General features: G+C 52.2%; 1 protein-coding gene across 9 annotated transcripts in view; it reads right to left on the bottom strand.

Annotated features, from left to right (window-relative positions):
- Positions 1-6,331: 6,331 nt before the first annotated feature.
- Positions 6,332-22,822, bottom strand: part of EHMT1 (euchromatic histone lysine methyltransferase 1) — a 152,433-nt gene continuing 135,942 nt past the window's right edge. For 8 of the 9 annotated variants that reach the window (XM_047831537.1, XM_047831538.1, XM_047831539.1 and 5 more), the window contains 9 exons: positions 19,563-19,717; positions 18,607-18,774; positions 18,277-18,421; positions 17,487-17,564; positions 16,630-16,745; positions 15,341-15,427; positions 14,841-14,919; positions 7,793-7,968; positions 6,332-7,612 (listed from right to left, as the gene is read on the bottom strand). In XM_047831537.1, coding sequence (XP_047687493.1) covers positions 7,435-7,612; positions 7,793-7,968; positions 14,841-14,919; positions 15,341-15,427; positions 16,630-16,745; positions 17,487-17,564; positions 18,277-18,421; positions 18,607-18,774; positions 19,563-19,717 — 1,182 coding nt within the window. In that variant the 3' untranslated portion in view covers positions 6,332-7,434. Of the gene's footprint in view, positions 7,613-7,792; positions 7,969-14,840; positions 14,920-15,340; positions 15,428-16,629; positions 16,802-17,486; positions 17,565-18,276; positions 18,422-18,606; positions 18,775-19,562; positions 19,718-22,822 lie in introns of those variants that run through there. The other variant, XM_047831544.1, reaches the window with a different exon arrangement.

Genomic DNA, 22,822 nt, shown 5'->3' with positions numbered 1-22,822 from the left:
CCACAGGAGAACTTTGAAAACCGGAGTCTGTCCTCCCAGCCCTGAAGCTGCTTTACAACTAGGCTGTGTCATTCCAACACTTTTCACAGCGTGTTCACCAGGAGTAGATTCTACCTCAAGAAACCACTTTCTTTGCTCCTCAATAAGAAGCAACTCCTCATCCATTAAAGTTTTATCCTGAGATGCCAGCATCTTTAGGCTCTTCAAATCCTAGTTTTCTTGCTGTTCCCACCACACCTGTACCTACGTCCTCTCCCGAAGGCTGAACCCCTCAAAGTCAGTTTCTTCCAAATTCTTGTTAATACTGACATTTTGGCCTCTTCCCATGAACTAGGAGTGTTCTTAATGGCATCTAAAATGATGAATCCTTTCCAGACGGTTTCAATTTACTTTGCTCAGATCTGTCAGAAGAATCAATATGGCAGCTGCAGCCTTACACAATATATTTCTTAAATAATAAGACTTGGGGGATGCCTGGGCGGCTCAGCCGATTGAGCACCCGACTCTTGATTTCGGCTCAGGTCATCATCTCATGGTTTGTGAGCCCCGCATCGGGCTCTGTGCTGGCAGTGCAGGGTCTGCTTGGGATTCTCTCTCTCCCTCTCTTCTCTCTGCCCCTTTCCCCCTTAAAATAAATAAACATTAAAAAAAACAATAAGACTTGGAAGTAGAAATGGATGTTATGTTAGCAGGCATGAAAACAACATTGATCTCATTGTCCATCTCCATCAGAGCTCTTAGGTGACCAGTAAGCTGTCACTGGGCAGTAATATTTTGAAGGGAATCCTTTATCCAGAGCAGTAAGTCTCAACAGTGAGCTTAAAATATACAGCAAACCACGCATGTGCTGTCATCCAGGCTTTGTTTGTCCTGTTTACAGAGCACAGGTACAGTTGATGGAGCACAATTCTCAAGGGCCCAGGATTTTCAGAATGTTCATGAACACTGGTCTCAATTTCAAGTCACCAGGTACTTGAGCCTCTAACGAGAGTCAGCCTTTGAAGGCAGGCGCTGACTTCTCTCTCACTGTTAAAGTCCTGGATGGCATCTCCTCCCAACAGAAGGCTGTTTTGTCTACCTTGCAAATGTTTCGTGCAGCCGCCCTCACTGATGGTCTTGGCTCCGTCTTGTGGAGAACCTGCTGCAGCTTCCACATCAGCACCCGCTGCCCCCACTGTGCGGTCGTCTTCTGGAGACAGCGTCTCCCTGAAATCTCATCAACCAACTTCTGCTCTCTTCAGACTTCTTTTCCACAGCTTCCTCACCTCAGCCTTCACAGAACTGAAGAGTCAGGGACTCTCTCTGGGTGAGGCTTCGGCTGAAAGGAACGTCGTGGCTGGTTGATCTTCGTGTTCAGAGCTGAAAGGAACGTCGTGGCTGGTTGATCTTCGTGTTCAGACGACGAACACATTCTTCCACATCAGCAGTGAGGAGGTTACCTTTCTTATCATCCATGTGCTCACTGGAGGAGCGCTTTTAATGTTCTTCAGGAACTCTCCCTTTGCATTCCCAGCTTGGCTGATGTTTGGTGCAAGAGGCCCCTCTTTCGGCCTGTCGACGTGCCTTCCTCACTGAGCTGAATCATTCTTGCTTCTGATTTCAAGTGAGAGATGTGCAGCTCTTCCTTTCCCTTGGACACAAAGATGCCGTGGTGGGGTTATTAACTGGCCCGATTTCAGTACTGTTGTGTCTCAGGGAATGGGGCGGTCTGGGGGGTGGGGGGAAGAGACGGGGGAGCAGCTGTTCAACAGAGCGGCCGGAACACACACAACACGTATCGATCAAGTTCACACCATCTTACGTGGCACGGTTCACGTGCCCCAAAACAATTAGTCATAACACCAAAGGTCACTGATCACAGATCACCATAACAAATATAATAATAATGACAAATTGTGAAATACTGCAAGAATTACCAAATGGGACACAGAGACAAGAAGTGAGCAGATGCTGTTGGAAAAACGGTGCCAGCAGACTTGCTCGATGCAGGGATGCCTCAAAACTTCAATCTGTAAGAAACACAGTATCTGCAAAGCACAATAAAGCAAAGCACAACAAAACAAGCACGCCATTACAAGGGAAAAAAACCCCCAAAAAACGAAACCGGTGAAAAAATGAGTACACAAGCTACAAATCAAAAGAATAATAACTGGCTAATTAAAGCAAAAGTAGTAACAATATCTTGGTGTATAGACAGTAAAATGTATGACAATATCATGAATTATTCTGTGAGGCTCTCAGTTATGTGTAAGATACAGGCTACGGGGAGAGAGCAGCGCCATCCTGGTGTTGTCACACAGGAGATTGCCCTTGTAGGGACACTGGAGCATCAAGCCAGCTATTTTCATGGTTCAGAGAAAAAAAAAAAGCTCTTTGCCCTGTCCTGCATCTTTCTTGCAAGTCTGAGATTCTATCTGGCTTCCTTGGCTTAACACATAGTTTTAAATGGTGAGATAACGAAGTACATGCTGTATTGTTCCAATTATAAAAAATTCTAGAACAGAAACTATTCATCTATACTGACCCAGGCAGATCGGCATCTCCCGGGGCAGGGTGGGGTTGACTGCAAAGAGGCACCAGCAATGTTTTGGGGGATAATGAGACGTTCTTTACATCTTGATTGTGATGGTGATAGTTATAAGAGTACATACACTTGTCAAAATTCATGGAACCCTTGAGTACATTTTATGATATGTGAAGTATATCTCAGTAAAGTTGATTTTAAAAGTTAAAAAAAAATCCACCCAGCTTTTTTTTTTTTTGATAGGAATTTATATGATGTTTCAGAAAAAAACAATTTGGAGTATGTAGACCACAGGTGATTCTGATACTTAAAATGAAGCTACAGGAATAAAGACAGAAAGACAGGCAAATAACCACAGGAATGAGAGTTCATGAATAGAGTCCACACGCATGTGCCAACTAATGTTCTACCAAGGAGCCAATGCAACTCAATGGGAGAATCTTTAAATCTTTCTAAAAATCAGCAAGTGCCCACACTGGGGAAGATGAGGCTTGATCTCTACCTCCCTCTATGCTCAAGCATCAGTTTGAGATGGATCACACACCAAAGCATAAAGTCTAAAATCGTAAGGATTTAGAAGCAAATGGGAATTGATCTTCTCAACCTTGGAATGGGCAATGATATGATGCCTGCGGACAGAGAAAATGCCCCCAGAATAGAGACTGGACTTGCCCCAATCTGTAAACTTCTGCTCTGAAGAAAATGAACACAAAATAACAGACTGAGGGAAAACACTTAAATACTTCTGTCTGACAAAGAAAGGACTTGTACCTAGAATACACAAAGGACTCCTACGCTTAACAATGGAAAGATGGTCCAATTAAGAAACACACAGAAGACCGAACACTTTGCACGGACAATACGCATCTGAAAAGGTGCTCATCATCAGTGGGGATGCAAATGAATGCCACATGCCACCACCCCCCCCCCCCCGAATAGGCGCACTTGGTACTAGCGGGGGACACCAGCAGAGCGCTCTCACACGCGACGGTGAGTGGAATAGCACAGCCACAATGGAACATGCGCTGACCGCCTCTCGCAGCAAGTCCGTGTCCAGGGATTTTCCCTGCACAACAAAAACATTCACACAACAGACTGTAAGAGAATGTTCACAGGTGCTTTCCTGATAATAGCTCCAAACTGGAAATACAAATGTACATATGATGGGGAAGAGGTAAACAAACCTGGCATATCCTTACCACGGAATTCTCTTCAGCAATAAACTGACGCTTTACAAAGTGCGAGCAAAAAAAAAAAAAAAAAAATGCTGAGCAAGAGAAGCTAGAAAAGAGAGTCATATGCTGCATGGATCCATTTACATGAAGTTCTGCAATGGAAAAAAACCAATCCAATCTATGGTGAAAGAAACCTGAACAGGAAATGCCTCTCGGAAGTGGGAACCAGCTGGGAAGAACACAGAAACTTGCCAGGTGACGGGAAAGGTCTATTCTCTGGGGAGGGAAGGGTTACGCGGGGAAAGCGGTCTGTCAAAACCTGCTGTGCTGTACAAACAAGACCCAGGCACTTCACCATGTGAAAACCATCCCTCAATTCTTAGAATCTTCAATTCATACCAGACACCAAATAAATCCCACCTAGATTCCAGAGCTAAACTTAAACTTACGTTCAGCATGGGTACAAAGCTACGATGTATAGAGTTCCCACAAATCAGTAAGAGAAATAGGAACACCACAATGAAATTTTCACCAAGGTAGTACACACAAGAGGAAAAACCGGTCTGCAACAACCAAGTAAGTGCAAAATGTAATGCTTTGAGGCATCACGTTGCTCTGGATAATTAGAAAAGGTAGGAAGTAGGACAATGGTGCGTGCAAGGTGTGTGAAAACATGCCCCCTTGGTGGAGGTAAAGGCTGGGGTTTTGCTGATCACTTCCCAAGTGGACACCAGGGACGCCCTCTGACCCCTTCTCTAAGAGAACACCAGCGGAGTGAAGGGTGGCACACAAGTGCTACAGTCCCTGGTGGAGACCGGAAACATCCATGCGTACGTCAGCAAGGACTTAACCGCGGTGTGGTCCCCAGAGGAGTCACAGACAGGACACAGCCGAGGGGAGGGCATGGCGTGCTCCCTGAAGCAGGCAGGGAGGCTGAGAAAAGGCGTTTCTGGCGGGTTTCTCGGTTTCTCTCTAGTTCTCATGTGCCGTTTTGATTTTGGCAATGGCAAGTATGACTTCTCCAGAGAGAACTACCCACCCCACCCCACCCCACCCCCCCAAGCCACATGCCCACACCCGCGCTTACAGATTGTGCCCTGCTGGCGCAGAGACCCCACAAGCTTCTCTGGGCCCAACCCTGAGCCCGGCCCACAACTGGTTTAGGGACAGCCACAGCGGATGCTGATGGGAGTCTCTAGGACCAGGCAGGAAACAGCAGCCCAGGACACAAACTTCAGGCTCCCCAAAGCCAAGCCCTGTGCAGGCTCATGTTATTTAATGTTTATTTTTGAGAGAGACAGAGCGTGAACAGGAGAGGGGCCGAGAGAAAGGGAGACACAGAATCCGAAGCAGGCTCCAGGCTCTGAGCTGTCCGCACAGAGCCCGACGCGGGGCTCGAATCCACAAACCGCGAGATCACTAACTGAGCCAAAGTCAGATGCTTAACCGACTGAGCCACCCAGGCTCCCTGTACGCTCCTTTTAGATGGTCAGGACTTGCTGTCGTGGTGTCTGGTGGGTGGGAGGGTGGTGGGGTCTACTCACCCCACAGGCTTCCCTAACACAGCAGCAGTTTTCGACAAGACTGAATCCTGACTCAACAGATACCTCTGCACACCCAGCATCTAACCCGGTGCACAGGACAATCACCAGAGTGCAAACGACCTTAGCTGACTGCAAGGTAAGGAGCTTAGAACCCAAGGGGGTGAGGACTGTGCTGGGGCAAGGGCCACAAAAGGTTGGTGGGGTCCACGAGGCCTGAAGTCCAAGCTCCAGGTGGACCCCCTGCCCCTCCCCTCCCCTCCACGGCCTCTGGGATGAGGCCTCCTATGGGCCCACTGTCCCGAACCCTCCCGGGCCACTGCCCCAGCCCAGCCCCCGCTCAAGGCACCACCCAGAGGAGAAAGACAAGCCTGGGGAGCCAACCCAAGCCCTCCTGGAAGAAGGGGCGTCGTCTTTCTATAGGATCAGCCCCATCTCTGTCCCACTTGGGTCACGGGTGCTCACGCACACCCAGGCCTGTAGTCACCTTCCTGGTGGTGACACGGCTGGACCAAGGGCCCCAAGGGAAGGCATCCTACCTGGGCTATTCACAATGTGCAGGAGAGCTGTTACTGTTCCAGATAAATGTCTGAAAGTGTCTAACTGGATGACTTCCATGTATTAAAAAACCCAAACACTCAAGCTATTTCTTGTTGAGTTTACAGGTGCCGGGGGGAAGGCCAGCCCTGCACAGGACACAGGGCTCCTGCTGAGGGGCAGAGGCCATGGCTGGCTGGCAGGAAGAAACTGCTCCAGTCTCATCGCGCTCAAATGCAGATCTGATTAGGGATTCTGGGCACTTACCTGGTGCTTACGCCCATCAACCTCCAGAAAGATACCTGGGCCTCAGTGCCTGGTGGTCGTACAAAGGCACGCGCACACACACAGGCATGCACACACACTCTGCACTTGTCTGCCTGGGGCGGATGCAGGTAGCGTCCTCTTCAGAGACAGGCTGTGCTGACAAGGAAGGTGTGTGCCGCCTGCTCGGACCCGGGCCGCGTGTGAGCCCGCGAGCACCCCAGAGGGAGCACGGGTGTTTGGCAGAAACCAGCTGAAACATGGCATCATAATAAAAACCTCCTTTAAAGTACTTCTTTTTTTTTTATTGATTTCATTGAAAACAGAACAAGAAATGGTCTGAGCCAAAAGACTGCTCTTAAAACTGTCAAAAACATTTTAACAGAAAAAAATAAACATGACTGCATCATGAATGTTTTAGAAGAGCCGCACAAAAACCCCACTGCTACTGCACTAATTACAGTATTTAAAAAAGTATATGCCAAAAAAAAGTATATGACCTGGCAGGCCGTCACACAAAAGGTGATGGCAAATTTATTCCACGACAAGACTAACGTTTTAAAAAAAGTTTTTTCCTGCATTTTATTCTAAAATCACTTTGTTCTCTTTATACAGTTGATAGTTTATTTTCACATGGTGAGTAGAAACCACACCAGAATCAGCACCGTTGTCTGTGTTTTGTGTTTTTATTTGTCCTAATGTTCAATAACGGTAGAAAATAAATCAGTTTATTCATCATAGCATGTGGTTTAAAAATCAACAGAAGGCGCCAGCATTGCTGCGCTGGCGGGGCCGGTGCGGGGTCCTCCTCGGGCCATGGCCCTCCTGCACCCGCCAGACCGCTTCCTCAGAAAGAAATGCATTAGAGGTCTGATATATAGGACTAGATATAGGACTTCTTTAAAAAGCAAACAAACGTTTTCTCCAAAGTCAGTGACGGCTTGGCCCTGACCTCTCCTAGGTCGAGGTGGGGACGGCATCTGCGCGGTGCCCAGAACTGGCACCAGCCACGCAGGCCTCGTGCAGGCAGGTCTAACGGAGCAGCTCGAGGGTGATGGTGTCTTCGGCAGGTGCCACGCAGGGAGCCTGGGCTGACCGGGCTTTGCCAACAAGCCCCACGGTGGAACAGGAACCAGGGGAGTTGAGGGGGAACGGGAAACGTGGAAACGACAAAACCATCATCAGAAACTCACAAGGTCACGCCAGCGCGGATTCCCAGAGTGTTCCAAAGCGCCCGCCCCCAGCCCGGAGGCAGCCACGCTGGGGCCTCGCAGCCACGGCCCAGGTCCCTCCAGCCCCAGGTCGGAGCCCTCGGGTGTTGTGTGCGTTTCGCCTTCCTCTCCAACCTCAGTGTGAACGGCACCGACGCTCAGCGCCCCAGGCCGGCTGCTGCTCATAGGGGGTCAGCGGTGGAGGAGCTGGTGTCGGGCAGGCCGTTCTCCTGGCCGTCCTGGGCGGCGCTGGCCTGCCGCTGCGCCGCGGCCGTGCTGGAGTGCCGGCACTTGGGGGAGCCACATCGGCAGCTGAACAGCTTGCCTTTGATGTCCCAGAAGCGCTCCCCGTAGTCAAACCTGGGGAGACAGCAGAGCTAAGGGTGCATCCAGGCCCCACACCGCCTGGGGGCAGGCCAGCCTGAGCAAGCGGCCTGGAGACACAGGAGGCTACCGGGGGTAAGTCTGCACTGAGTGGCACGCAGATGCACCCCGGAAGGTCCCCAGACCCGGCCAGCCCCTGGGGACCACGGCACCTACCCCAGCTGCTCCCCAGCCTCAATCAGGCGGGTGCTGAAGAAGGCAATCCTGGGAAAGCGCAGGTCCTGGTGTGACATAAACACGCGCACGGGCACCAGGTTGGGCTCGCAGTGATGGTTGATGAAGCGGCTGACGTTCCCGTAGAACCGCGCGTCAATGCAGTACACCTCACCATCCTAGTGGGCGGGAAGGAGAGCGGGGAGCTCGCGCAGGAGTCTGCAGACCGTGGGCAGAGATGCGCCCCCAGAGCAGGGACGCAGGAGGCCTCCATGCCTTGGGGAGGCGGCCTGCTCCATATGCCTCCTGGCCAGTCGGGCTGCACAGGGCACACGTGGATCATCTGATGCTCTGACGCCACCAGTACCAGGAGGAAGGAGGCGGGCGATGGGAACCACAGGGGGCGACAGAGCCCATCGCAAGCAGGTGCCGGGAGACTCGGAGCGTGCAGGGCAGGTCGGACAGACGGAAGGAAGCAGCACTCGGGCCAAGGGCCGTCAGGTGGCTCCCGAGGGGTGGCTACAGCCACGGAACAGGAACACTGCCATGTCCTGCTAGCCCGGTGGTACAGACAGAAGTCCCACGACCCTGACCCAGCACTCCTCCCACGACAACACGCAGCAGAAGGGATACTGAGCCGACAGTGAGAAAGGGTGCTTGGCTGGGGGCCTGACCTCACCACAGGAGCCCTTTAAGAAGCAGTTTTCTCTGCAAAAACCCAGAGTGCCAGAGGTGGCTAGGGCCTGAAGTCAGAGGGGCCATGTGGCAAGGAATGTGGGTGGCCGGGCACAGCCAGTGAGGAAGTGGGCGTCGACCCCAGAATGCAAGGAGCTGAATGCCACAGCCACAAAACAGACTGCAGGCACCTCTCCCCAGACACCCCCATCAGCCCCTGGGGCCCCAAGCAGAGAGCCCGGTCACACAATGTCCACAAGGGGAAGCCAGTGAGCATGGACCTTCTCATGTGGCTGAGTCCCTGGGCACTTGTGATGCAGCGACCACAGGAACCAAGTGTAAAGTGTGGGAGGGAAAACCAGACAGGCAACAAGGAGAAGGGGACCTTCCAGGTGTGCATCCTGCATATGGCAGAGCATTAACCAGAAGCCAGAGGACCCTCAGTGGTCAAGGGAAGACAAAACGGTGGCAGAGACGGGTGGTCTCTATCAAGTTTTCTGCCAAACCAAAGGCATACATGCCCCTGACTCAGCAATCCCACCTCCCGGCAGGTCCCAAAGACATGCCGAAGTCCAGAACGATGGCCATGGCACGGATTCTGGCCTCTGCCTCTGGGTGTGACGGACTAGGTCTGCAGGCGAGCCCACCCTGCGCAGCAGGGGAAGCTGGGAGCAGAAGCTGTGAGGATCGGGAGCGAGGAGCCGGAGCCCACGACGGCAGAGCGGCGGGTGCACAGGACAGGACGGATGCCAGGGATGTCGCCACCTCAACAGGGGAAGAGCCCGCACTCGAGCCCAGCCGGCCAATTTTAACAGAGCACACAACACACGTCGCAGGAACGCTGGAGCCACCAACAAGTCAGCACGAACAAAGACAAAGAACCGAGGAAGTGGACGCGTTCTGAAGAGAAAGGACAGTCAACGGAGTCCAGCCCTGAAGTGAAGCAGATGCCGCACGGACACGTGAGGATGTCAGAAGCTCCCTTAGAGCCATCCTCGCCACAGGTAAAACAGTATGTTTCTCACCGAGTGAAAATCTCAGAGAAATAGAAATAATAAGAGAGAATGCAATGGAAATTCTCAGTTGCAGTTGCCTGGCTGCTGAGCAGAGCTTTGGGGACCTGGGTGAGGACAACACACGCCCCACACAGTGCCACGTGTGCAGGACAGGAGACGCAACAGCCAAGGCTGAAATCAACCTGAACGTCCCCAAAAGAAGGAGAAGCATCCACACGTGCTCAGAACACGGTGAGCTCTACGCCACAGCAGCACCTCAGAAAAATGGTGGGGGGACCACCTTTCCTGTCAGAAACGTGAGGAAGTGAGACACACACACGGATACTCTTGAGGGCAGGAAAGAAGCACGCAGAACACGCAAGACTTCCGAACATGACCTCGTGTAATCTTTACTTTTTAAGCCATGTAAATATTTTACATAACTAAAAAATAAATTTTAAAATTCTGGCACTTAATGTGGCACTTGGGTGGCTCAGTTGGTTAAGCGTCGGACTTCGGCTCAGGTCATGATCTCATGGTTCATGGGTTTAAGCCCCACATCAGGCTCTGGGCTGACAGCTCGGAGCCCAGAGCCTGCTTCGGATTCTGTGTCTCCCTCTCTCTCTGCTCCTCCCCTGCTTACACTCTGACACACTCTTTTTCTCTCTCTCTCTCTCAAAAGTAAATAAACATAAAAATGAAATGAAATGAGATGAAAGGAGATGAAAGGAGATGAAATGAAATGAAATGAAATGAAAATAAAAATAAAAATAAAAATAAAAAGAAGATAAAATCTGGAATTGAAAATGAACCGAGACACACAAACATACCTACAACAGCAACCTGGGAGCCCACCCGCACGGAGAGACCATCGCGCCAAGTGCTGCGGGCCGGTGCTCGTGTCCTCAGTGGGACATGTTCTAAGACCTCACACACACGCTGCTGCCACATGAGGGATGCTCCTCTGAAACGAACACGCGAGGAGCCGGGATCTTTACCGTGGGGGACGCAAGTATAAGACCAAAGGAGTGGGGAAAACCCAGTGATGTTACATCTGAATGGGAATAGTGACGTGAACACGTCTTTCATAACTTCTATTCTAGAGCTCTGTCCTCTAAAAAATTAGACCAGAGCCATCGGCACCCTGGTGGCAATGAGCGCCTTGGTGTCCTGACTTGGTACCTAAAAATCATCTCCACTGCAAGGACCAGGGGCAGCTTAGGGAAGTCTGAGGCCAAATGAGGGAAGCCAGACATAATGGAGCCCAAGGAGGCGAGGCTGGTGTGAACAGGCTCCACGGCCACGGAAAGGGACAGCTCGAGCTTTGGAAAGAATGACGATGACTGGTCAAAACTGAGTACAAAAAATCTGGGAGCCAGTCACATGTGGAGACCCTGACCAAAGCCTTCAGGACATGCAACAGCCCCTTTCCCATGCTGGGGACAAGCTGCAGGTTCCACACCCACCCCGCCTCAGTCACAGAGCACAAAGTTGGGTCCTCTGCCCACTGGTCTCTGGACCCCATAGCTTCCAATATGCTACCTGCACTTTCCTGGAAACAGGGGCAGGAGAGGTGAGTGTTCAGAAGGTTCTAGAACAGCAAGGAGAGGGAGACCTTGGGGTCTAGGCACAGACCCAGAGCCCAGGGACAGTCCATGCCAGGGAGAAGGCAGGCTACATGGCAACAGGTGGTCAGACCCTGGAAACATTCTGAAAGCAGAGCCAGAAAGTCTGCTGACGCCTTAGACCGTGGGTGGGGAGGGCCCAAGCAGTGGGCATATAGGTCCCTCGGGCACAGGAGCAGCCACACTAATGGGGACATGAGGTCTGAGCTGGAGCAGCCCCTGGAGGCTATGGTGTACTCGCAGCCCTTCACACACCAAAAGGAATGAGCCACAGAAGCAGGATGAAGGGAGCATCTTGAGGGGCCCAATCTGGTGGGGTGAGGCTGATGAAAGACTGGAAGGTCGGGAGTCACGAGGGCAGCCGCTGGCAGGAGAGACGGGGCTGCCAGAGTGGTGCCCCCAGGAGGGGCTGGGGTCTGGCTCCACCCCCAGACACCAGGGACGAGGACACTGGATGCTGCTCAGATGCCAACGCCCCTAAGTGGTTCAACAGACCAGACATCATCCCAGTCAGATCCCAGCAGCCTCTCCGCACAGACACCCGGATTCTCAAGCTTACATGGAAATGCAGAGAACCCCAGAGAACTAAAAGGACCTTTAAAAAGGAGCTACCTGGTGTCAATATTTACTCTGAACTGACAGTAGTCAAGAGACAGTGGTATAGCTTTGAGGGTCAGCAGATAAATCAAAGGAACAAAACACAGTTCAGGCACAGACCTACCAGCAGAAGCCTTTCCGGCTGACTGGCTGGCTGGTCTGGAATAACTGTATATTCACACGGACAAGCAGAAATCTCCAGCCTTATCTGAAACTACATACTCAAGACGGATCATGGATCTAGAAGTTAAAAATATAAAAATTTTAGAAAAAGGAGAAAATCTTCACAACCTTGTGATAGACAAAGATTACTAACAGCACAAAAAGCACTAAACCATAAAAAAACTATTCTGTTCTACGAAAGACATCGTTAAGAAAATGAAGATGCACAGGGGCACCTAGGTAGATCAGTCGGTTAGGGTCCGACTCTTGATTTCAGCTCAGGTCATGATCCCAGGGTCCATGAGATGGAGACGAGATCAAGCCCGGTGTCTTGGGTTCTCTCTATCCTTCCGCCACCTGCGCATGTATTTTCACTCTCTCAAAATAAAGAAATAATTTTTTTTTTTTTTACAGAAAAAGAAAATGAAGAAGCACAGGCTAGGAGATAATACAGGTGTCTGACACAGGTCACGAATCAGGAACTGTAAAGAGCCCTTCCAACCCAGTAAGAAAACAAGTAGCCCAATTAAGCGATGGGCAACAAATTTTAAAAACTCGCGCACAAAAGAAGACATAAGGAGGCCAACTGGCATGTGAAAAGATGCTCCTGTCAATAATCATCAAGAAAATGCCAAATTAAAATGACAGTGTTTGGAACTCTCCTTTGCTGCTGGTGGAAATGTACAGTGGTCCAACCACTTTGGGAAAGTGCTTGCTCCTTCTCTGTAAGTTATTAAATGTATACTTTTACCAGATGGCAATAATCCCACTCCCAGGAATTACCCAGGAAAACACAACTCACACCCACAAAAAAACAAGTCTATGAAGATTCACAGCAGGTTTACTCCTAACAGCATAATCTGGAAATATCCAGGTCCATCCACAGTGGTAGCACAACCCAGCATGGGTATTGGTGGGTCACAGGATCTGCCACCACCTGGGTGGCCCACGAAAAGCCAGACAGAGAGGAATACACGCTCTGACTCCACTTCCAGGAAATTCTAACGCAGGAAAAACCCACCAGCAGAGACAGACAGTGGCTCCGTGGCCAACCAGGCCGGGGGCATATCGGGGCACAGGTGCCTTTGGGGTAATGTTCCAGATCTTGCCTGTGGGGGTGATTAGACTGTACACACATGTGTAAAAAACAAAATCACATGCTTAAAGTTCACTGCGTGTAAATTAATTACAATAAAGTTGACCCCAAAGTAAAATGATCAAAAACCTATTAGATAAAACAATACAACAAACGATCTACAGGATCCCACCACAGAACACCATCAAACATTACTGGGGGTAACTGAAGACGACAAACAAGCGGAGTGATACACCCTAGAAAAGAAGGTGGCAAGACCCTCAGTGACCCCTAACTGTGTCACGGGTTAAACCACCCTAATGAAATCCCTACAGGGGTTCTGCAGAACTTGTCAAGCTGATTCTAAAACTTATATAGAAACTGAAGGAAACCCAGAAGATCAAGACACTCCCAAAGACCCCAGCGTCAGAGGACGTAAACTAGGATGATTAATGTGGCACAGCCCAGCCAAGACAGTCGTGGACACAGGGAACCCCCAGGCACACAAGGACACTGCGTTATGACAAAAGCTGCACTACTGAGCAGTGGAGAAAAGGGTGATCTTCTCAACAAATGGTCCTGAGTCAGGCAGATACAGATATGGGGGGGGAAGAAAAAAAGCTTAACCCTACAGTAAAGTGACTATATACCTACATGTAGAGGCCAAGTGTAACTTCTGGGGAATAGCACAGATGTGTATCTTTTGATCACCCTTTAAAACACCTCGGCTTTACTGGGACGTTACAAAACCCCACAATACGTAGGAAGAAGCTGATAAATTGGACTGCACTAAAAATAACTTCCAGAGTGCTTGGGTGGCTCAGTCAGTCAAGTGTCCGACTTTGGTTTTGGCTCAGGTCATGATCTCATGGTTCATGGGATCAAGCCCTGTGTCAGACCCTTCGCTGACAGCACAGAGACTGCTTGGGATTTTCTTTCTCTCTCTCTCTCTCTCTCTCTCTCTCTCTCTCTAAAAAAAAAAAAAAAAAAAAAAGAACTTCCATTCGTTAAAAGGCATCATTAGGAACTAAACAAGCCACAGACAGAAAAGATCCACGAGACACAAATGTCAAAAGCGCATCTGACCCAGAACACGTAAAGAACTGCTACAAACCATAAAAGGCAAACAGCTCAACAGATGAGGAAAGGCAGAAGACCGAGGAAGAAGCACAAAGAGGATCTGGGGGCGGGGCATGGCTCACTGCACCGTGCACGCATGATGGGGTCACTGGGGCGCCCCAGAAGTCTTGGGGTAGGGGTGTGGGGCAGTGCCCATGCACTGCAACCTCCCAGGATGTAGGTTTCTCTTCATGAAACACAGATCTCACGTGCCTGGCTCTCTGAGAGCCACCTGCAGCGCGGGGCTGGGGTGGGCACGGCAGGAAGGTCCGGGCCTGGCTCAGTCCTCATCCACAGGGCAGCTACTCGGGACTCTGGCTAGAGAGCCCCATGTCCCCACTTCTACCCTGACTGCTTCTGCAAGTTCTTAAACAGCAAAGTCACAAACCGAAAACAACACAGGTACCAGGGTAGGGCAAGGACAGCTTGAGGTTGCCTCCAAAAGTCCCCGGAAGCCTGGATCCTGGAGTGAAGACCAGGGTCCAGCTACTGTCCCCACAACCAGGAGAGCAGCTGGGACACACATGCAACCCCTGATGCCTCACACAAGTCTTGCTCCCACTTTGCCTGTCACCGTGAGCCCCCTGCCCTCTGACGGCCACGGGCTCTAATCCCATGAGCAGCGGGGCTTCAGAGGGCTGGTGCATCCGGGCTCAGCACCTCCAGGAGAGGCAGGCTACTCTCTGCACGAGCCCAGAGGCCTCCCGGGCGCAGAGCGGGGCCGGTGTGAGCGAGCCTCCTTACCACTCCCATGCTGCACGCTTGCAATCTGCTCTACACCCCAACCCCTCCAAACACATTACCTTATTGTCGAGATCAAAGAGGTAAGAGTCTTCTTCCCGAACGTCCGCTTCCGAGTCAGAGATGAGCTCTCCCACATACCTGCAGGAAGCAAGATGTGCGTGAGAACACCAGACAGCACTGCCTTGCCCCTGATGGCAGGACGGGTTGCACAGCAGCCATGGTGGGGCCCTCTGAACTGTCGCCAAGCATTTTGGAAAATTTTGCCAGGGACGGAGCTAGGATTTAACTCCAGGACCCAGAAAAGGGTGACACAGAAACCCCTTCTCCGACCAGGGATCCACAGTGACCCTACCCTGGAAACCACTGAATGGTACCATCTTGAATGAGCCATGACCTGGTAAGAGCCTAAGTGCAAGCAAAAAGCCAAGGAGGTAGGTGAGGGGTGGAGACAACATGAACTTGGTTTTCAGGGATACCCGCAAGTCCCAGGCACAGCTCTGCTGTCCACAAAACGGCAGAGGCAGCCGGCAGCCCTGGGGCGACCCAGGCACTCACTTACTCGCAGACGAAGGTGCCCAGGGGGATGTCCTGCAGGGACCGCACGCCCCAGCCCATGTTCTGTGTCCGGTAGAGCTGCAGCCTCGCCCTGGAAAACAGGGTCAGCCACTCACTGCCAAGTTCCCCAAAGCTCAGCTCACATGCAGATTACACTGCCAGCCACAGCAGCACACAGAGTGGAAGATACTGCCTTCTTAACTGGAGAGCACCTCAGAGCTTCACGTTCAAAGAAGCAGCGACTCTCGCACTGATGTCCACGGTGCGCACTCAGTCAGTGCAAGATGGCCTCAGAACTGGGCCCGAATGCCAGCGCATGGAGCACAGCCCCTGGCCCTCCCATTCCTTCATCTGAACACAGGGATAGGTCTAGCCAAGCCTCTAGGCTGTGATGACGGGCAAAGGGGCTAACGCCCGGCATGCCCCTCAGGGTAGATGGGGAGCTCTCCCAGGCCCAGGGCCATGAGGACCCACCTGCCCCCTGGTGTGTCCAGGGGTCCTGGGGACGAAGGGCATATCTGTCCTCCCCCAGAGGATGTCCTGTCAACAGGGGACAGGGACGTGTGGGCTGGTCAGAAGCACTCTCTGGCTGCTGATACTGTGACACTAGACTGATGTCATACGTAAATCCCCTTCACAGCTGAGAGGGCGGAAAGAGGTCTTCTAATTATCAAGCTCGTGTACAGAGGAAAGGCTCACGGCCAGGGGACGCTCAGGTAACGGGTCCGAGCCTGGCCAGTGCAAAGGGTGCTGGCCAGACCTCCCTGGACCAAGTACCCCTAGTGTCTTAAAAACAAGGCACCCACGTGGTCTGAAATGTTTTATACCGGAACACCATCACACTGTCGCTGTTAGAGACACGCAGACAGCACGGGATGTTTCAGAAATGGTTTGAGTATTAAAATAAAACAATAGTGGCCCCAACAGTTGCTGTGTGCATGTTAACTGGGAGACAGAGGCAGTGCTCACACCAAGCCTGGCTCCCAGCCCCAGCTCAGTGGGCCTCACCCACAACTGAGCTGCTTGGAAGCAGGACTCTCATGTTATTTACATCAGCCTGTAAAAGGCCAGAGGACACGGGACTCAAAGGAGACAGCATCTCTTCATCTCTACTGTGAACACGCAGATGCACTTGAACACACTGTGCCCCTGTCTGTATGGAATACACATAAATACAATGAACTTCGTGAGAAACCAGAATCACTTTCAAACTTGGAAAACAGACCTGACATCACTCTACTGAAGGGCTTAAAATCCTGCACCCAGGGAGGGGCTCCCAGGGCTCACGCTCACCTGAGACCGTTCTGCACGACGCGGTTCCGGCAGCTCCTCCAGCAGGAACAGGCATGGTTGCACTCAAAGATCAAGGGCGGCTCCGCCATGTTGAACTCCGGCAGGAGCCGGCCGTCCTGGGGACAGACGTGCAGTCAGGACCGAGCACGGCTCGCCACTCATGCTAAATAAACTGACACCAACACAGTTTTACAAACTAAAAACCTTATCATGAAAAGGATGGTTTCTGGTCAAACTTCGTAGCTGGGTAAGAGCATAAAGTTACATGTTTGTGCTTTGGATGGGAAGCATCAAAGCGGGAGTCCACACCTGCCGTGGTCGGCCTCCCTCCTTCTCCCTGGAACTCACTCAGCCTCAGCAAGGCCACCAGCCCATAGGCCTCTCCGCCTCCTTCAAGGGGTCGGTGCCCCCTGGACCACTGCCCACTCTCGGCCTTGCAGCCCACAGGACCACAGCCATGACGGGGACCTGGCCACGGCCAAGCCATCAGGTGGCACACCAGGGCCATTCTGAACACTGAGAACTTTCCTCAGAATGCTTGCTCTTGCTCACCTTCGGCACAGCCATGCCTCGCTAAGAACACACACCCCAGCCCCAGGCCTGTGCCCCTTTCCTTACAAGGTGACTTTGGAGACAACCATCTGCCATGGTCTCCCCTCCAAGCCTGTGTCTCATCCCCACCCCAGGACACCCTGGCTTCCACCCTCACCGATGACCTCTGAACTCTCAACTCCAAGAGCATTTAAGTTTCTTATGTTGGATGCTGGCCTTCAGAGCCCTCTCTGCCCCAGCCCGGCTGGGCACCGTCCTGGGTCGGAGGGGACTCACCGCACAGCGCGCCCCAGCCGCAGGCTCACCTTGTCGTACCAGCAGCGCATGCTGAGCTGGCCACACATACAGTTGCTGGAAGAGCAGTCGTCAATGCACACGCAGTACTGTGGGGAGACCGTGCGTCACACGGGAGAGCTGTTCTCTGCTCACAGCCTCACGAGTCTCAAAGCCACCCCTCTACCTGACACGTGCTTTCTGAAAGCCACGCCCGTGCGGAAGAAAGGTGACTGGCCCTAACGTCTCCATTCTCAGGGACACCGGGGGGTATGCAGCCCTGAGGAAGAGGGCACGTGGGCAGAAGAGACACTTCTAAGTGCCTCTAAGACACTGCCAGCCTGCACAAGGGGCTCTGGGAGAAGAGCCTTCAGGAAGGAGAAGAGGAGGGGGTGGTCAGACACGTGGGGCCATGAGACAGGGACACGTGAAGGAAATCCTGCCAGGCTTGCACTCGAGGCCAGACGCTGCCCAACAGGGAAAGGCAGAGTGCCGAGCCACGGTCCAGCCCTGAGGGCACACATCTCACTTCAGCAGGAGCCAGGCCCCTCAAGGCACAGGACGGGCTCCTCGCTCTAGCGTGGCCCACAAACTACCAATCACCAGGGGATGCTCGGCACTGCCCTGGGGGCTAGGGACCCAACACAGGATACAGGGTCCGTTTTCAGGAAGGATCTTTATCTGCCTTTCAGCTCTTTGGTGGAAGACAACTGCTGTGAGGGCCGGGTCTTCTTGGGGAAACATCCGTGGACCCCGGGCCCCAAAGGCCCGCCGCCCCCCCCTCCCCCCCCCCCCCCCCCCCCGCCCGCCAGCACCGCTGACCTGCAAATGGGTGATGTTTCTGTCAATGTTCATGGGGGACGTCACGCAGTTCTGAGAAACGTATTTATAGTTGCTGGGGCACGGCTCATTGTCCACAGCGTTGACACACGGGATGGGGATTCGCTCATAGCCTCGAGCAATGTCTCTGCCGCCGGAAAGGGGGGACGTTACCTTTCGCGGTGACAAGTGACGCCCCAACAGGGCAGCCGCTGAGGGCTGGGCCAGGCACTTTGCTCTCGGGCCCGGGGACGCCTCAGCTTGAAGAGAAGCTTTTGTTTCAAACTCTTAAACCCCCACGTGTCACCATTTGGCCCAGAACGGCCTCCTCACCTGCTCACCGTCTTCTCCGTCGGGACAGGCCTGTCGGGGGCTGCGTCCCGCAACGCCCGGCTCATCTGCAGAGCGTCCCACACCTGGGAGTTGAGGCTGGCACACTGCAGGGGCGTCTCTCCCTCTTTGTTTTTCAAGGTGACATCTGAATCCCGAGAAAGAAAGAGGCTAAAAGGAAAAATGTAAGCCAACAAAACATTCAGATCTTAATTTAAAGGCACGAGGATGAGATTTATGAAGCGACTCTAGTCAGTAAGAATAGAGAGTACACCACTCATCTCGAAATTAAGCTTTGCTGACCAGGGCTTCTAGAAAGGTCAGCCCGACTCACCAGGAATGCACTCCATTACTCCTTCTCCCACATTTACAATCAAAAGTCACCTCAGTTTTCTCGTCGGGAAGAGCGTGTAAGGAACTAAGGACGGTATCTGAGGTTTCCTGGCTTTCCCATTTAAAAGCACGCTCAAGGATGAACGGGTAAAGCACACCCAGGTGGCTGAGGACACGGTCAGGGGCCGGGAGGCGCTCCGAGGGCCTGATGCGAGTCAGAGCCGCACGGTGAGCGGCAGCGCGGTGCTCCGGCCCCCACCACAGGGCAACCCCTCATCTCTGAGCTCCCACTGGGAGCACAGCGGCTCCCTAGGACCCCAACTGCAGCCACGTGTGAGTGACACGGGGAACAGCTCTGGCGAGTGGCGAGCAGCAGCACCGGCACCTCCACCCCTCCTGAGCAGGGCCGGCCCGTCGCCCCAGACCGGAGGTGCCGGACAACTTGACCTAATAAGCATTTGGGGATTTTTCACAACGATCCTCCCTGAAACGGAAGGAACCATGCTGACTTCAGTCGCAGACTGGGAGGAGACTCACGCCTCTGCCCGCTTGGGGAAGGAGCTCCATTCGGAGGGCCTCGCCCACCCTGGGAGCCCTGCAGGGGCCACGGCAGCAGAGCCACTCACAGGACGCAGGCGTAGCGGTCCTCCCTGGCGGCGATGTGCAGGGGTGAGTCTCCGTGCACGTTCACGGCATGCAGGTCACACCTGGCGGCCAGCAGGATCTCAGCTATGTCCACGCAGCCAGAGAACGCAGCCCAGTGTAGACAGATGTTCTCCTCCTGCACGGACAGACAGCGCAGCGCGCCAAGAGGAGGGCAGAGCACCCGTCTGAGTGCCGAGGGCACTTCCTTTTTTGTTTCATTTTTGTTATAAAAGTAATGCACAGTACTGAATATTTTGGAAATTGAATAAAAAAATCATCTGCAATAAGACCAACCTAAACACAACACATTATTAACATCACATTTGGGAGTCCTGTGCTTTATCTCATTTTTAAAATTATATTCACTTTGGAATAGAAGTACAATCACAAGAGAGGACGATACCTGTGTAAGATTTGAAAAAGACAAAAGTAGACAAATTTGACCGCATTAAAATTTTACTTCCCGAAAACCTCTACAAAATAAAAATCTTAAATCAAATATGAGAAAAAACCATTTGTGCTGTACACAAGATATAAACGATTTTCAATGATCGCAGCAAGTTTACTAGGGGCACCACACCATAGTTCTGAAAACAAACGTGAGAGGGAGAAAACCGGAGAGCCCGTGCGGAACGTGGTACAGGGAGGGTGCGGCACCGCCGGGAGGGAGAGCGGCCTACCACAGGACAGCCCACGACGGCTAGCCGGCCACACTGGGGACAAGCAAGGCGGCCGCCCCGTGCTCACTGCGGGTGGCGAGGCGCGCCCGCGGCCCTGACCGCCCTGCAGCCCGCTGAGCTCACGCGTCACAACTCATGGAGCCTCTCCTCTAGCGAACCTCTTCCTCGGGAACACAAGGAAGTGAAAGTCTGAGTCTTTTTCTTTCTCTGACTTGGACTCAGGGCTTAACCCTCAGAGGTGGCAGAAACATTTATTGCCCTGGAAGCGCTCTCTGCTCCCCCGGCAAAGTGTGCACCGCTCAAGGGTCCCCACCCCTGGGGGACCCTGAGATTCTCACAGGAGCCACCACCAAAGTCAAGCCTGGCTGTTCACTCTGACACCGCCACGGGGGGCTCGGTGGCACCCAGGCAGAGCTCAGCACAGTGCCTGCCCCACTCGGCCCCGTGTCCGCCCTCACGGGGCCGATGTGCTGGCTACGTGACTCTGCACGCCCCATTCCTGGCCCTCTCCTGCCCAGGGGACCCCCTGTAACGCTCCTGGGCTCGCAGACAATCCCCACACTCTGAGTGCATCCAATGCTTTCAGCTCAATGAACTGTAGGAAACATAAAAGTAAAACAGAAACTGTGTGGTCCTCTCAGTTGGCAAATCGCTGCTGGCCCCAGGCACAGGCTTTTCTACAGACTCCTCCGTGGTACTCTGTGAGAAGCCGGGATTTGCCTGGGGCTTCCTTTCCTGGACGTTGTTCTGAGTCGCCTTCCTCCCCTCTGATCTTTCCATCTTCCACACATCTGCAAGCTCCAGAGCAAAATGTGATTTCCTTAGGGACCTCTTTTCTCATTCCTTCATCAGAAGGATCTATGATTTTATAACGAGAATTCCATGCTGAGACTGTCCCTGCCACCAAGGCTCCTCCTAGCATGGGACTATGCAGCCCCAGACTCACAGAGGTCTGCCTGCTGTGTCACAACAGGCCTGACCCACGTATCTGAAGCGATAGACGGCACTCTGTTTCTGGCAAAGACAGAGCCAGAGGGACCAGCTGGACTCACCCGCCTGCCTGAGAGAGCCAAACAGTCAAAATGTGTGAAATACTGGTTTTCAGATGATGAAGGACTGTATCCCTGAGAAGGGGACAAAAAAGGTGGCCGGGGTTTGCACAGCAGGCTGTGCGGCTGGGAAAGAGGCCTCTGGAGATCTGGACATCCCCACCTTTGACCTCCAGAAGGACACACCACAAAGCCCAGGCATAGAGGGCTCAGTGCCAGTACCCACACAGGAGAGATGAGCAGCCCTGGGCTGAGATCTGCTTGAAGCCACCTAATAAACCTAGAAAGTAAAACCCAAAACAATCAGACTGTTTCCAAGTAACTACACTGCACACACAACAAGACTCAAGACATTTCCAGGAATAAAGAAATTCGTAGCAAGGTAAACTTCATCATGTCTGGCATCCAACCTAAGGTTACAAACAAAACTTTCAGAGCTGACAACTACAGTGTCTGACAGAAACATACTGGAGGAGATTAACAGCATCATAGGGTGTAAAAAGAAAAAAAAAAAAGATCACTGAGCTTGAAAACACAGCAAAATTGCAATAAAACCAGCGAAATGGCTTTAAAATCAGCCTAACTGCAATCCTGAGTGAAAAAATTACTTAGGAAAATGAAAAGACCATCGGTGAGCTGTGGAACAATGTCAAACCAGCTGATTAATCACAGAACGGGGACCCTTATGAAGTGGGGGTGGGCAGAAAAATTACTGGAAGAAATATGGACTGAAAAATTTCTAAATCTGACAAAACTCTAACCTTACTAATCCAAGCTCACTATACCCTTACTGACCTTCCATGCACAAACAGAAGTAACACAAGACACATCCTAATCCAACTGCCAAAATCTAGTGACAAAGAGAAAATTTGAAAAGCAGCCAAAAGAAAACAGATGTGCCGAACACCAAGAAGTAAGGACAAGGCACCCCGAGAGTCCCCTGTGGTAGACCCCTTGGCGAGGATGCAGGCAGTGTGAGGAAAGCATGGAGAGGAGCTGTGAACCACAGTTCCACACCCAGCGAAACATCCCCCGAGTGAGGGCAGGAAAAGGGCTCTGCGGGCACTGGTGTCGGGCAGACCGGTGCCCAGGACAGTGAGTGAAGTGAGATGCACAGAAGAAAAATGACCCTGGATCGAAGGACCTAAGCAAACAAGCGGATCTCTGAGACTTTCTTCAGTGTTTCCCAAATATCTCTGACAGTCTCAACAAAGTACGTACTGTGGCATCAGTACAATGTCTGAGAGCAACAGCATGAGGTTGGGAGAAAGGGGTACACTCTGGAAGATTCCTGTGCTATGCGTAATGTCTCGACGGGCCTCGTGGCACTTTCTCAGCATTGGGAAAGCACGGCAATGGTGTGAGGACAGGCAGGTGTGGACCCCCGCACATGTGGACAAAAGGACAAAAGTCAATTCTGTGGAGAAAGGAGGACTTTCAGCTACACATCCACACACACACGCACATACACACACAAATACAGAACTTTGATTCACACCTCCTACCATCTAT

The sequence above is a fragment of the Prionailurus viverrinus genome, chromosome D4, assembly GCF_022837055.1.
Source record: "Prionailurus viverrinus isolate Anna chromosome D4, UM_Priviv_1.0, whole genome shotgun sequence".
NCBI classification, from domain to species: domain Eukaryota; kingdom Metazoa; phylum Chordata; class Mammalia; order Carnivora; family Felidae; genus Prionailurus; species Prionailurus viverrinus.
This window is presented reverse-complemented; position numbering and strand designations above follow the sequence as displayed.